This window comes from Quercus robur, chromosome 4 (assembly GCF_932294415.1).
Source record: "Quercus robur chromosome 4, dhQueRobu3.1, whole genome shotgun sequence".
NCBI classification, from domain to species: domain Eukaryota; kingdom Viridiplantae; phylum Streptophyta; class Magnoliopsida; order Fagales; family Fagaceae; genus Quercus; species Quercus robur.
The window spans coordinates 9,788,401-9,804,364 of NC_065537.1; the positions used below are offsets into that span (position 1 = coordinate 9,788,401).

Sequence of the window (15,964 nt, forward strand, 5' to 3'; positions counted from 1 at the left end):
AGGCATTTTTTATCGGTCAAAGAACACACTCAATCGATCGAAAATCTTCAAAATTTTGAATTTTTGAAAAACAGCAGAAGTTTTATGTGGAAAACACTCAAACCAACTTATTTCATGAATGAAATGCATGAGTATGAGTTTAAAAGTTTTTCAAAATCACTTGATTTCAACCCAGATCTTCCAAAAACAAGATTATGACACATTTTGTCCCCAAAATTCAATCAATGAACATATTTTGCATTAAAATCAAAGAACATATAATCTTGGATGGCCAAACCAATTTCACACACAATTTCATGTACTAAGTTTAGCAAAGAATAACTTGTGTAGTGTGTGCAACTAGTAACAACATGAGATACATGTGAGGTGATATGTAGATAGTAATCAATCACAATTTCTACATTATTCATCACATAAGTTTGAAAGTGACTATCACCTAAAGAATTACATCATATAACTCTCACATCTCCTAGTAAACAAGCTTGCAATCATGTAATTAATTTTTTTTTTTAAGCCTTATATTGCTCACACCATTTTTATTATATATTTTTTATTCCAAGGCTACATCTTATTTTCTTTTTGTGCATATACTACACTTTCTCGAGCACAAAATCTTACGATATGCACTAAGGTGTTCATGATTGGCTAGTAAACAGTGGTGAGATAGTTATTTATGCCTTTCTCTTAGGATTTTTTGCTCCTTACAATCAAAAGCATGTGACTTCAAAATCATGATCATGTGATCAAAAACTATAAACAACTCCCACACAACATGCACTACATAGCTAAAACTAGCCAAGTGCAGAAAAATAAACTCATCCAAGCTAAACAACTTACACAAGCATGTTATATAAAAAATATTATGGCCAACCTTAACTATAAATCCAAGATATGTAATACAAAATACATCCTTCCACATCCCTCTTTCATTTTTCTTTTTTTGTGTTTTTCCTTTTTTTTTTTTTAATTTAAAAGAAACAAACAAAAACAACCTAGTATGAAATGCATGAATGTAATGCAATGCAAATCCTTAAAGCAAAAAGAAACAAAAACTTCAAGAAAGAATGGTCACAAAGGATTTTGAGATAAAGCACAAGGACCATGTCAGAAAGACTCAATTAGATTGAGCCTTTAACTTCTTAGATGCAACTCCGGTTTTGGAGTTATTGTTCATATTAGAATGATAAGCAACTCTAGGATTGGTATAAAGGTTTAAGGCCTTTACCAATTCCCCAATAAGTACCATAGGATCTTGTGCTTGAGGCACAGGTACTTTTAGCTTATTTGCTCGCTTTGCAACTTGCAACTTAAAGCAGTTTGGGCGAGTGTGCCTAGCCTTTCCACAAAAATGACAAACCCACAAAGGTCTATCATGCTTCTTGTCCTTAGGGAATTTAGGATTCTTAGGCTTAGACTTTAGACTCTTTAAGATCAACCCTAATCTTCCTAGGAGCAGGAGTAACTTCTATTGGTTTGACAACCTCAATCTTGGGTGGCTCAAAAGAAGGAACAAAATTTGTGGAATGAGTTTTAGGAACAGAGATGCTATCAACAATACCTAAACCTGTTTTGTCTAAGGGAAACTTCTGAACACTCAGCATGTGATCAAGTTTAGAACTAGCAGATCTATGTGTTTGTTCTCTAGCTACAGATAATTCTAGTTCTAGGTTCTTAATCTTATCAAACAACATCATGTTTTCAGTCTTCACCTTGTTAACCAATTCATTAGCATCAAGCAAATTCAGCAACAAGTTTTTCTTAACAAGTTTTTCTTTTCAAGTTCAAGAGTGGCAATCTTTTTTAGACCTAAGTTTACACTCATTGCATCCTTTGCAACAACCTTACATAGCTTATTAAAAGCTTCTTGCAAATCAACACACTCAAAGAGTTCTCCATCATAAGGGTTTTCTTCAACCACAACACTCTCGTCAATTGTAGCAGTAGCTGTGAAAGCATAGAAGTTTCCATCTTCATCACTACCAAACTCGTGATCAGAAGCTTCATCATCACTAAGGGTTACAGCCATAGTTTTACCCTTTGACCTCAAGAATGTAGGACATTTAGATTTTACATGACCATACCCTTGACAACCAAAACATTGTTGACCTAGAGAATTACTAGAGGTTTGACCAACTTTTTCTTTTGATTTATCAGCATTATTAACTTTAGTTGGTTCATTTTTCTTAAAATTCCTAGGTTCAGCATTGTTTTTACTTCTTGCCCTTTTGTTGTTGTTCCTAAGAAAGTTTATAAAGTTCTTGGCAAGATAAGCAATCTATGTAGAAGAGAGTTCATCATCAAATCCATTCCCATCAACATTATCAACTGACTTAAGAGCCATTGATTTGGATTTGTTTGTTTTGGGTAGGTCTAGCTCATAGGACTAGAGAAATCCTACAAGCTCATCAATAGGGATGGAGTCCACATCCTTGCTTTCAGTAATGGCAATCACTTTAGGTCTAAAGTCCACAGTCAATGATCTAAGAATCTTCCTAACAATCTTAGGTTGATCATAAATTTCACCCAAATTATAAGCAGAATTAACAATATCATTAAGCTTAGCATAGAATTCATCAAAACACTCATCATTAGACATTCTAATACTTTCAAATGTAGTTGTTAACTATTGCAACTTATTAATCTTAACTTCCTTTGTGTCTTCATACACAGTTGGAGAATATTCCATGCAGTATGAGCAACCTCAACATTTGAGATTCTCTTGAATTCCTCCATAAAAACAGCATTAAAAATAGTATTCATAACTTTGCTATTAAAAGCGGCTGCCTTTTTTTGAGATGTTGGCCACTCACTAACAGGAGTAGTCAGTTTCTCTCATCCGTATTCAACAGAATTCCACACTCTCTTATCAATAAATTTCAGGAAGACTTTCATCCTTACTTTCCAGTAAGCATAGTTGTTCCCATCAAAGTGAGAAGGGATCACAAGAGAGTGACCGTGTTCCATGACAACAAGGGTCAAGGATCAACTCTTAGATCAAAAGATTTAAACATAAGAGCTAACCCGCTCTGATACCACTTGTACATTTTTAGGCCCCTCAACACAAGTAGATTAACCTAGTTATTTAACCAAATGATTAATTAGATAAATTATTCAAATCTAGGTTAACACAATAATATCATATCATGCAAATAATGTGGAAATATAAAGAATACCACGATATGGTAACTCAAGAAAACCTAACAGGTAAAAACCTGTGGAGGATTTAACCTAGTTATCCTCAAGGTAAAAACAGATCCACTATGAAAGAATTGAAGTTTTTACAATATAACTTAGACCGCTAACATCCTATTGCTACCTCGTGTAAAAAACTTACTACCACAACCACGTGACAGCTCCAAGTCCACAGATTGCATCTTTCTTTGATCTGCAACAACCACAAGTTCTCCTACTTGTGACTTTGAGACTCCACTCAAATGTTTCAAATCTTCTTTTAAAGTTCTTTATGCAGCAACTAAAGAGATCATCAAGTTCTTGACGTGAATCTTGATCTTGACAACTCTATGTGTGTGTATGAAGGTAAACACTTCTAGATCTCATAGAAGATTCAACACGCAACTCTTCACAAACTTCTAAAACGTAGTTAGGGTTTTTCCTTTTATACTTGAAGTAAAACACTTAACCCTACACGTCATATGAGCTTGGGCTGAATTGGAATTTCAGCAGAAAATTAAATCTGCATGAGTTTCGATTGATCGAGTCTAATTTTCGATTGATCGAGCCTTGTAGATTTGACCAATAAATCCTGCAATCACTCGATTCCAATTTTACATAAAACCACACTTTGAGCAAACCTAAACCTAGACTCTATGTTTTGATCATGGTTTGCCAACATAATACATATTGAAGTTTTAATACATTAGTTCCTAAAGTCTTAGAACCTAACAGGGTTATTTGGAAGCTCCTAATATACATGGAAAAGTTTGGGCTTTAGATGTTTGTAACCAATGGTCTTGAGACCTGTTATTTGATTTCTCCAGATTTCTTGTGAAATCCAATATGTCACTTGAGTTATTAAATTGGGGAAAAATTGGCTTGTTGTTTGGGTATATATTCAATTTTTAGAATTGATGGTCTTTTTCCTCCTTTTCTTTTCTAATATTCTCTTTCTTTGTTCATTTTTCTTATTCTGAAATAGGATTTATTTGTGTGTTGTGAACCTCAAGGTATTAGATTGGTTAAATTAAACCTTTGTTTAATTGACTTTTTGGGGTTGCCTTACTTGACATTAATTTGCCACTTGTGCAAACTCTATAGTTGGTAGTCACAAGATTTTTTTTTTTTTTTTTACAAGATATAAATTTTATTCTAATCTAATTTAAGTATATATGTGTGTAAAACTCCCTTTTAAAGATTTGAACCCTGACCTTTGGCCTGCACTTCACAAGTACTTATACTTTTAGAGTGACTATTGCGTCAAGGATGCGTGGTGGTCACTTTTGAGTATGTATATAGAATAGTCGTTTCTCTAACCTTTTCTGGAACAATCACATGACATCAGATGACATGGTAGTTAATCCCATGGCGAGTAAAAAATGCAAAAGTTAGTTTATTTATTTATTTATACTAGTTAGGGTAGCAAGTGTAAGACACATGCTTGCCTTGGAAAAAGAGTGATAATTAAGGTCAATTCTAAATTTTATTTGTATCATAAAACAAAGATATAAATCATTTAATTTTTAAAGTACATAGAGATTTATATTAATCAAAATAGACATTAATTTTAAGAATTTTGATAATTATGTTATAAAAAGTTAATATCATTTGTATAAGATTTTCTTTTGATAATTTTCACATAAGAATTTTGATCACACACAAAGTTAGGGTAGCTATATAACATATAAATATCTATTATACTATAATAGTTTTTTAGTACCTATTTGCTAAAAGCAATATATCCACTCAATAAAAACATCTAATAATGATAACGAATATCATCATCTTTCAACAATAAGCAACTGAGTTTTGCTAAGAAAGAAATAAATAAAAAGATAACAAAAGGCATGTGTCATCAAATTTTCCATTAAATAATTATCTGTTTCGAAAGTTTAAACCTAGAAAGTCAATGTTCTTTAGATAACAAATAAAACACTTTATATCATCATTCTAACTTTCCAATCATTACTACCATCTAAAACTGAAAATACGTGAAGAAAATTTTTTGAATGTCAAAATTTAGTAGTAGTATTTTAAACATTACACAATAAAATATTTTAAGAATCATAAGCTTTCATTAGGGTTTAATTGAGAGAATCACAATATGACATATTTGCTCTTTGCCAAAATATTAAAGGAAAAATAGATTAATTCTAAAGTTTAAGGAGGAATTGTAAACTACCCCAAACATAAAGGATGAAAAGTGTTTTTATCCTAAGTTTTTTTTTTTTTTTTTTTTTGGTAAAACTATATGTTTTTACATAAAATGGTGTGTAAAGAAAAAAAAATACAAAAAGTCAACCCAAGAAAATTGTATGTGAAACAATGAATTTTGGCTCAACAAAATTGACTAAACCAATAAAAAATTTCTAGAAACACAACAAAATGGCACAACAATTTCGTAATACCTTTATAATTTTGTTATATTTTATTTTGACTTGTAAAGAATTGACAGCTCAGCAGTTTTGAAAATATTGTGACGACAACAAGATGTCTTAACATTTTCACAACAAAAATGTTATATCCACGATATTTTCATAACAAATTATAAATAGTAGGTTGTTACAAATTGTTATTGGTGGGAAAAAAAATAATTTCATTAGCAAGTTTAAATTAGAACCAATAACAATTTACCAACTATGATTTGTTATGAAAGTGTTGTGAAAAATGTTGTAGATGTAGCATTTTTTTTTCCCAATACCTTTATTTTTAATTGTAGTTGGTTCCAATATGATATTTTATTATTTTATTTTAACCTATAAGAAATTAACACCTCAACAATTGTGAAAATATTGTGCTAATTTGTTATGTTAATATTTTTTATTATTTTGTGACACATTGCAAATTAAATAAACCAAAAATAATATAGCAAAACTACTATAGCTTTCACATTCAAATAAAAAATAAATAAAAAAGGGTCAGTGAAACAGTACAAATTGAACAAACCAAAAATACTGTTGCGAAACTACTATAGCTTTAAGGCATTTGCTCTTTTTATATATAGATAATATAATATAAAACAAAAACAAACCGGTGTACTTGTGAAAAAAAAAATCCATCTCACCAGATTGGCCAAATTCCTTGAATAAGTATGAAATTAAGGTTTTTTAGTAGCATTAGAATGAGTCTAAAAGCATAACTAAACCAAAACACTATTTCTAAAACTATTTTGAAGTCTATTGGCTCTTTTTATATCGGTAATAGATTTGTTAACGAAAAGCTAGTTTTATTGCATTTTTGTAATATAAAAAGTAGGACAAAAAGCAAACGGGTTGGAAAGCTTCTAATTAACAAAACTGACACACGTAACTCATCGAGATAAATTCAGATAACACTAGCATACGGATAACAGTTTCTAAGAGGAAAAAAAAAAAAAAAAAAAACAACAACAACAACAACAACAACTAGAAGAAGTCAACAACAAACAACGTGTCTCTACATTTCACCGGAAACCCCAAACTCGTTCTTGAAATCCTCAAGCCGTTTAAGGTATTTTTTCTTAACAGTTGGCTTATGTCTCTCTCTCACTTCATTAAAATGTGCAAATTCGATCTCTGGTACCTGGATCTGCAAATCATCAATTTCCAGAGACACGAATGAATATGAAAATTCAAAGTGGACATAGGGGTCTTAAAAAATACTACTACAAACAAACTAGACCAAAAAAAAAAAAAATCAGCCTATGTTAATAGAAAGAGAAAATCAACACCAAACATGAATCAATGCAATTGAGTGATACACGCTCCTTTTTCTTTTTCTTTCCAGTATACTAACACCCTCCCCTCTTTTGAGTTTTACTTCAAATCCTATTTTACATAAGGACTTTTGGGCATTAAAGTTCCACCCAAGGTAAGTATGTTTGTGTGGCGTGCTTGCTCCAATATTTTACTAACAAAAGAAACTTGCATCGGAGGGAAGTTATGGTTGACCCACGGTGTGAGATTTGCTGTAGAAAAACCAGAGTCTGTTGGCCATCTTTTGTGGGAGTGTCCTTTGGCAAGAAATGTACGGGCGATTTGCCAAGGTAAAGTTCATAAATGTCCCAATGATGCTAGGGAATTCTTTGCTCTGTTCCGGATGCTTGTTGATCGGCTACCAGAGATGGAGTTGGATAGATGGGCGACAATATCCTGGACGCTATGGAATGCTAGAAATAAATATTACTTTGAACATGTTCAGCAACATCCTAAAGTAATCCTGGAAGGGGCACTCGGTTTCCTGGCAGAGTATCAGAGGTTGCTGGCCGCAATGAATAATTCTTAGTCTCTGTTTTTTGACAGCTCTGTATTGGGGTGTTGTTTTTTGAAAGCTCTGTGTTCTGGTATGTGGGACTTGGGCTTGTATTGTGGTGTGTGGGACTTGGGCTTCGTTTGTCTTTTGTCTAAGTTTTTTCTCTATCAGTGCTCTAGCGTGGTTTTCTCCATATTGTAAACTTGTGGCGCTGTGATATCTGGGTAGTTTGTCTTTTCTGCAGATGGCTTTCTTTCCCTAGTGCTGGTATGTAGCCCAGGTGGTGAACCTCTTATACTTTGTAATAAACAAAATTCTATCTCTTATCTCAAATATATATATATTTTTTCGAACTTTTATTGACTTATATGTGCACATTTTGTGTGTCTATAAATGTAAATGTAAACCAAGAATTCTCTCTTTCCCATAAATTTACTAACTACTAAAGTAAAGGCAGTCTATGTATCTTCAAGAATTCCATCCATAATTAAGTTACTTATATTCAGCCAAAAACACGATTTTTTGGAATGATTTCTTGTCTTGAACATCAGTTTCCTAGCTAGTCCATACCTCTGAATTTTGTTTGTCTTTCTCATGTTGCCGCAATGATTTCTTTTTGGTTTTAATGCAGAAATCAGCCCTAAGAGTTGCACGAATAGACTGATATAGTGCATCTTTGACCTAAAAGTATGTAACAGTTTTTAGTCATATAATCACTTTGGAGACATACTGACACCTAATGTCAAATTGACACTTACGTAATAGGATATATCTGAACCAGAGAAACCTTCTGTATCCTTAGCTAAATGCTTTAATTCTTCTTTAGCAATGCTATTAGGAGTTTCCCCAATCTGAACCTGCTCAAATAAAAAACTGGAGGATATTAAACGAGACATAAACTACAAAAGCATAAAGTACAGTGAGTTGCTTTGATTCTCCAAATTCATTGCATTACAAGAACTGAAGTACCTTAAATATGTGTTTCCTTGCCTTTTCATTTGGGAGAGGGATATAGATTCGCATATCAAAACGCCTCCTTATGGCCTACGTTAACTTTGCATTAGCCTCAACCCTAAAGCAATGTAGATCATAAAATCTTTTCTATCCATGGCCGTAAGTTAGAAGTGTTTTATTTTTTACTTACCTTATCCAAATCATAAGGAGTATTTGTGGCTGCTAGAATCAGAACATGTTCCGCACCGTCGCATACACCCTGAAATGTATTGAAGAAAATTTCCATTTCAAGATTACATGTAGATAAGTAGAAGGAAACAACGTATGATAATGTCATGTATTAACTATTTGAGATTAAATTTTCTAAGGATATAGTGTAAAACCATGTTTTACACTCTTCAATATTAATCCCAACATGACACATTAGCTTATCAAATATTAAAGAATAAATACAATCATACACAATCAATTCTAATATCCATTTGAAAATTCAACCAAATTGAGAGTTTATTAAAAGGTTATTAGGTGTGATTGGATGTATTAAATTTTAAGTAAAAATTTTATATGACAAAATCTCTTATTGGATAGTGTAAAACATTGGTTTTACACCATATCCTTACCAAATTTAAACTCTAACTATTTCATAAAACATAAAGTTACTATGAACTGCATTGCAAACTACGCTGCCATTAATTTTAAGGCCAACAAGGAAATGGTTGGTCATCTTCTCATCTATTTTATGTTAATAATATATTCCTTTTTTTAATTAATTAATAAATTTAATCATAAATAATGTACAACTCTAGTACAAGATATGTGTTAGAATTATGGTTAAGTGATTAAAGTTATCATTTCCTGATAGTTTAAACTTTTTGGACAATCAGTAATTAATATGGTATCAGAACAGGAGATCCTGGATTCAATCTCTATCTTCATTCTACCTCTCAATTAAAATATTAAATTCTCACTTATTGAGCCCCCACTTATTAGGGGAATTTAGACCCACAAGTTACGGAAAGTGTTATAATTATGGTTAAATAATTAAATTCATATTTTCCTAATAGTTTAAATTTTTGGGATAATTGGTAATTAACAGGATGCATACAATAATAATAACAACAACAATAAAAAGGCCTCAGTCCCAATTTTTTTGGGGCCGACTATGGATCTTCAACAGATTAATCAAGGTCGGCTATATGTATTTTTTCCTCCATTTTATTTTATTCAAACTCATACTCTCTGTCACTTCCTTAATTGATGTCATTTTTTACTATTTCTACTAATGTTATTGTTTGTCTTCCTCCATTATTTTTCTTTACTTCAACTTGAATTGACCTCACTCTTTCCTACGAGTGCATTAGTTGCTCTCCTTTGAGTATAACCAAATCATCTCAAGTGACTCTCCCTCATCTTTTCAACAATAAAGGTCACCCCTATCTTTTTGTGGATTTCTTCATTTCAAATCCTCTATTTCCACTTATCCATTTTAACCATCTCATTTCAGTTATACTTATTTTATGAATATGTTGCTTCTTAACAACCCAGCATTTAGCCCCATAGAGCATATCTAGTCTTATAACAATCTTATAAAACTTTTCCTTTAACTTTATAAGTATTCTACTATCACAAAATATAAATATATATATATATATATATTTTTTTTTTTTTTTTCTCCACTTCATCCACAATGCTATTATCCTATAATTTACATCATCTTCAATCTCTCAATCTTTATGAATTATTTAACCAAGATATCAAGAGCTCTTATTTTTTAGTATCTCTTCATCATTGAATTTTATATCTCCTTCATCTATATTTATACTTTTCTAAACTTACATTCCATATATTATGTTTTAGTTCAACTTAATCGAAAGCATTTAGATTCTACAACGTCTCTCCAAATATATAATGATAGGTCATAGTATCTTACTTGTGATGATTTCACTTATTCTCACACTACATACTTACAGCACCATCAAACACTTAATCAACTTAATATACTTGGAGGAAAGCCTTTCTGCTCCAAAACCCACTTCATAAACTCTCTAGAGACCATATCATATGTTTTCTCTAGGTCAATAAAGACCGTATGAAGATCTTTACAAGCTTCTATATTTTTCCATTAGATGTCTATGTAAGAAAATAACTTCCATGGTAGATTGTCCTAGCATAAAACCAAATTAATTTTCTAATATTTTTGTTTTATGTCTTAACCTATATTTAATCACTCTTTTCCAAAGTTTCAAAGAGTGATTCATAAGTTTAATTTTACAGTAATTTGTACAGTTTTGAATATCCTCATTGTTCTTGTAGATAGCTATTAAAGTACTTCTCCTCAACTCATTAGACATATATACAAGAATGCAAAACAAAAAGCGAAATTAAAACCTAAAATTCAAAAGAAAAAATAGCCTTTCTTTGGGCCACATACATGATTTGAAGTTACTTAAGCTTAAATACCTTCAGTTAGGTCACCATACTAAACATTTCAGTTCAATTTTTCATCAAATCCCTCAAATTCCATTTTATAAGTATAAAAATGTTCAATAAGATGCCTTTCAACTAATATCATGAAATGTAAAAAATTCTTACTGAACAGAATAGTAATAAACTAAAAGAAGCTATTGGCGAACTACTTGTCCCCAATCTTAATCTAAGCATGTGAATTATAATATATAAAAATGAAGCTTGGAGCAAATCACTCTAAATTTATTTCTAGGGAAAACAAAATACCTGCATATGTACAAGAAGTTCTGATTTGATTTGTCGAGATGCTTCATTCTCATTGTTTTCACCTCGTGGGCCACATAAGGAATCAATTTCGTCAATAAAAATAATGGAGGGAGCTTTTTTACGAGCCTCTTGAAAAAGATCTGAGACTTGCTGTTCACTCTCTCCCATCCATTTAGACACAATGTCCGATGGAGAAATACTGTGTATAAACAGTACCCATGTAAATGTGTTGGCAACATTCCATCTATATAAAATGATTGTAAAGCAAACACATCTACATCTATGGGAAATCTGTACATGAACTGTAATAAATGCACCCGAAAATAACTGGTTGGAAGAATAGAGAATAAAACAATCGGAAATGGGAATCAATTGAAGCATAATGGCGTAGATGATGAATTCAGAAATTCAACACATTCCAATAATGCGATAATTGCATTTGAAAAGCATATAAAAGGAACAAAAGACCCAACCATATGAAGTAAGGAAACTAAATCAACAATATAAAATATTAAGAACTCAAGTCCACATTTGCTGAAACTCAAATATCTTAGATTTCAACAAAAATATTTAATCTATTAAATCCAAATTTAAAGACTTTTGTTCGTCATCTCAACTAATGGACATTGAAAACAAGAGATTTGAATGGTGTTCAATGCATCAAAGATAAGAATCATATAGTGTTAGTAAAAGAAGAAAAAAATAAAGAGAGATGGAAAAGTTATTTGATAAACTTTTTAATGTAAAGCAATCTAGATAACCCAATGGAGGATAGAAATTGTACGTTTGTTCAAAGAATCAAGACTCTGAACACCTAGCCAACTTCGTTGCACACCACTTTGGACCCTAGCTAATTCCACTTGTTGGGAAAATAATACCTTAGGGAGTTTCCAATTGAATAGTTAATATAATAATAGGGACACTACTTGGTCCAAAAGGTTTAAGCCTATGAGTTTATGTTAATAAAATGCCAAATGAGTGGAGGCTTCAATTTCTATTTATAAGAACAAGGGGGATATCCAAAACTGTACAAAGTACCATGAAATTAAACTTGAGTGAAACATTGGGAAAGAGTGATTGAACATAGGTTAAGAATGAAGCATTAGTATTAGAAAATCAATTTGGGCTTATGCTAGGACGATCTACCTTGGAAGCTATTCACTTACATAGAAGTCTAATGGAAAAAAATAGAGAGACCTATGAAGATCTTCATATGGTTTTCATTGATCTTGAGAAAACATCTAATAGAGTTCCTAAAGAGGTTATGAGGTGGGTGTTGGCAAAGTAAAGAGTTCCTCTAAAGTATATCAAGTTGATTAAGGATATGTATGACGAAGCTGTAATTAGTGTGTAAAACAAGTTAAGGAATCACAAGTGATCACTATAGGTTTGCATTAAGGGTCAACATTAAACCCATATATCTTTGCACTAGTGAGGGGTGAGCTCACTAAATCAATTCAAGAGGAAGTCCCTTGGTGTATGGATTATGCAAATGATATAGGTATAGAGGATGAAACTAGAAGTGGAGTTAATGCAAAGTTCAAAATTTTGCAAGACGCTCTAAATCTAAAGACTTTCATTTAATAGAACTAAAACGGAGTACATGGAATATAAGTTCAATAAAAACAAAAAACAAAAAAAAAAACATAAACAAAGGGATGATAAGACTTGATGGTCAGTGGATACTAAAGAGAGAGAACTTTTGATACCTTGGATTAATAATTCATAAAAATAGAGAGATTGAGAGGATGTCAATCATAGGATAAGATTAGGATGGATGAAGTGGAGAGGTGCATTATGAGTATTATGTGATCAGAGAATAACTATTAAGATAAAGGGAAAATTTTATAAGACTAGTACACAACTAGCTATGCTCTATGGTACTGAATGCTGGACGTTTTTAAAAAGCAACATATCCATAAAATGAGTATAGCAGAAATGAAAATATTAAGATGGATAAGTAAGAATACAGAAAAAGATAGAATTTGAAATAGGAAATCTGTTTAAAAATTGGAGTAGCTTCTATTGATGAAAAGATGAGGGGGAGTTTAATATGGTTTGGTTATATTTTGGGGAGTGTGAGTAATGAACCGGTAAGTGTAATTAATAACATGTATTGCCATTTACACCTCATTTGGGAGGAAAGAATGGAATGAAAAGAATATTTTTAAAATATTCCTTCCATTCCCTTGTTTGGAAGTTTTAATCAAGTGAATAGAAAATTCATTTTCTTATTTAGAAGTTTAAATGGGAAATAATAAAATGGATAGAAGACTCATTCCTTTCTAGTCCCTCAAGAGCTCAATTTTTGTTCCCCCAAAATTGGGAGTAATCAAAGGGGATGAAATTAAGTTTAATGAAATTTTAACTAAAACTTTCAAAATACTCCTATATATTCAATCATTTATTTTAAAATTAGGGTCTAATAGTAATATCATCATAAAATAATTTCATTCATTACTCTCCATATTACTCCCAAATATAGTTACTTACCTTCCATTCCTTTTCATTTATTTATTTTAAAATATCCAAAACAAGATTACTTAATTCCATTATATTCTATTATTTTCCATTCATTTCCCTTATTTAAAAACATTTTCCTTCCACTATATTCATTTCCATTCCTTTATGAATTCTTAGACAAAGTGTAACACTTGCTAGAAGATGAAAATTAGCTCTTTTATCTCTTTCCATGTATAATTCTTTCATCATCAGTTATTATAATTCATTTGTTTGCTACGTATTGGCATTGGGTTTGGTAAAAATATAAATAGGAAAGTTATATATTTACGTTGTAATGTAAATTTACTTTGTAAACACACGAGAGGTTGTAACACAAATGCAAAAAGCGTATAATATTTTCCACTTTTTGTAAATTTGTACAACAATTTCCACTTTTTATGTGTCCATAACATAAGTTTATATTGCAAGTTGACTGTAAACATATAAAGTTCCATATAAATATTATCTAGAGAAATGAAAGTTTGCTTTTGCTGCAATTGCCTTTGCTAGAAGGGTCTTCCCTGATCCAGGTGGACCAAATAGTAATACAGCCCTCCATGGTTTTCGATTCCCTAAACAGAGGATTAAAACCCAGCCATTCTTATTGGAATTGAAACTTAAGAATATCAAGATGAACTAACTAAAAGCAGAGATTAGAAAACCCAAAAGTTAAATACAATGATGGAGGAGGAACTTACCAGTAAAAAAGTGAGGATACTCTTTAGGCCATATGGCAGCTTCCATCAATACCTGTTTGCAATCCTCAAGTCCACCCACATCATCCAACTCTACATTACTCAACTTCACAAAATGACTCAACTTCGGGGACGAGTACGTAGGGAAACGCCATAATTGTGCTGTGTCAGTTATAGAGGATCCAGGAGGTAGTTTTCTTGCTATATCTTCTGCCCTTTTATAATGGGGCAGATATGTCTGGTCAAATACCTTTCCAAAATGATTTAACTGCTCAAATGCCTTCTTATAATAATCATAAGCAATTTCATTTTTGCAATTATTATCTGCTTTAACTGCCTGTTCCACAGTCTCATCAACTTCTGCGAGGAGCCGGCGCAGATCGTCAGTCATCTATAACACAGAGATATGTATGTCAATTAGTTCACTCATACAGTTAATCTGCAATAGATATATGCATGAGCAATAAATCTAATCAGCGTGTCTGATTTCCCCTGACCTCTCTTTATTCCTCTAATGGTGAGAGGGGATCGGAGGCCTGGGCCAACGAACCAGTCATCACAATTTATATGGGTAGTAAATTATTTAGGCGAATAGCGTCGTGATAAAATCGTATTTTGAATATACAATTTTACTTAAAATCATGTTTTACAAACATAATTTCAATGTAAAATGTTGAAGTGTAAGTTATTAAGTGCAATTATACCATTTAAATCAATTAAATCTTAAAATTTCAGTTTTTACTAAAATCGTGTTTTAAAAACAATAGTTCAAGCCAACCATGATTTTTACGATGAAGCTATTCTCCTAAATTATTCTCCCAAAGTGCTATTTTTAATAACAAATAATAAAGTAATATTATTTTTGAAAAAGAGAGGTTTTGGGGGGAGAAATTTTTTAAATCCTTCATTTATGATCTTGGAATAAAAGTTTGGAACTAATGATCTAGGAGGAGATAAATTAGATAATAAAAAAATTATGATCAGGATCACGCCTAAATCAAGCACTCAAAGCCCGCTAAAGACCATGAACATGGCTCAAAAATATTAATCAGACCCAGTACCAGCTTTTTCCAAAGTCCAAATTAATTATAATAATAATAATTTTTTTAAAAAAAAAAGCTGATGATACCTGCAGAACGCTTTCTGTTTTTTCTTCCAAAAATTCGCCGAGCTAAATCAAAGATTCTGAAAAAAAAATATTGTTTGTAATTGTGGTATGAGGGTGGGATTGTTACAAATATGATACTTATAGTAATTTGAGTCGGTGGAATGTATTAGATCTTTTCCAGCCGTTCAGGTATATTTCCATCCAATGTCCAAGAGTAAAAGTTCATTTTGCTTACTCTTTTAAAAGTAGTTTCCACCTAACTCTGTCTATATTTTTTTCTCTATACTATTTAAATAATATTGAAAAAGTTAATCAATGTCTTAAGAATATTAATTTATAGAATATTTTAAAAATTATTTTATGAGAAAAGAAGAAAACAACTTATTTTTTTATAACTTCTTATATTTCTTTAAGAAAGTGATATCAACAAAATTTTAAAATAGTCTATTAATCAATGTCCTAAAGCACCTATAAGGACTAGAGAAACTAGCAGCCCAAGCGCACTTAGAATACTGGTTGGAACAGTCCAACCATGGCCCAAAACAATGAATTTGTAAGAGAGAGAAAC

At 31.5% G+C, this 15,964-nt stretch overlaps 1 protein-coding gene across 1 annotated transcript; it reads right to left on the reverse strand.

Annotated features, from left to right (window-relative positions):
* Positions 1 to 6,442: 6,442 nt before the first annotated feature.
* LOC126720535 (protein SUPPRESSOR OF K(+) TRANSPORT GROWTH DEFECT 1-like) lies at positions 6,443 to 14,694 on the reverse strand. The gene is made up of 8 exons (XM_050423040.1): positions 14,292 to 14,694; positions 14,064 to 14,165; positions 11,092 to 11,294; positions 8,549 to 8,617; positions 8,374 to 8,448; positions 8,163 to 8,261; positions 7,975 to 8,085; positions 6,443 to 6,741 (listed from the first exon to the last, which is right to left on the reverse strand). The coding sequence occupies exons 1-8, from the start codon at positions 14,677 to 14,679 to the stop codon at positions 6,610 to 6,612; spliced, it is 1,179 nt and encodes a 392-aa protein (XP_050278997.1). The 5' UTR covers positions 14,680 to 14,694; the 3' UTR covers positions 6,443 to 6,609.
* Between the last annotated feature and the right edge of the window lie 1,270 nt (positions 14,695 to 15,964).

Coding starts and splice junctions, on each gene's coding strand:
- LOC126720535 (XM_050423040.1), bottom strand. CDS start 14,679: ATGACTGACGATCTGCGCCGGCTCCTCGCAGAAGTTGATGAGACTGTG. Junction 8,618..11,091: donor AACTTCTTGTACATATGCAG/GTATTTTGTTTT, acceptor AATACATTTCAG/GGTGTATGCGACGGTGCGGA. Junction 8,086..8,162: donor GTTCAGATATATCCTATTAC/GTAAGTGTCAAT, acceptor ACATACTTTTAG/GTCAAAGATGCACTATATCA.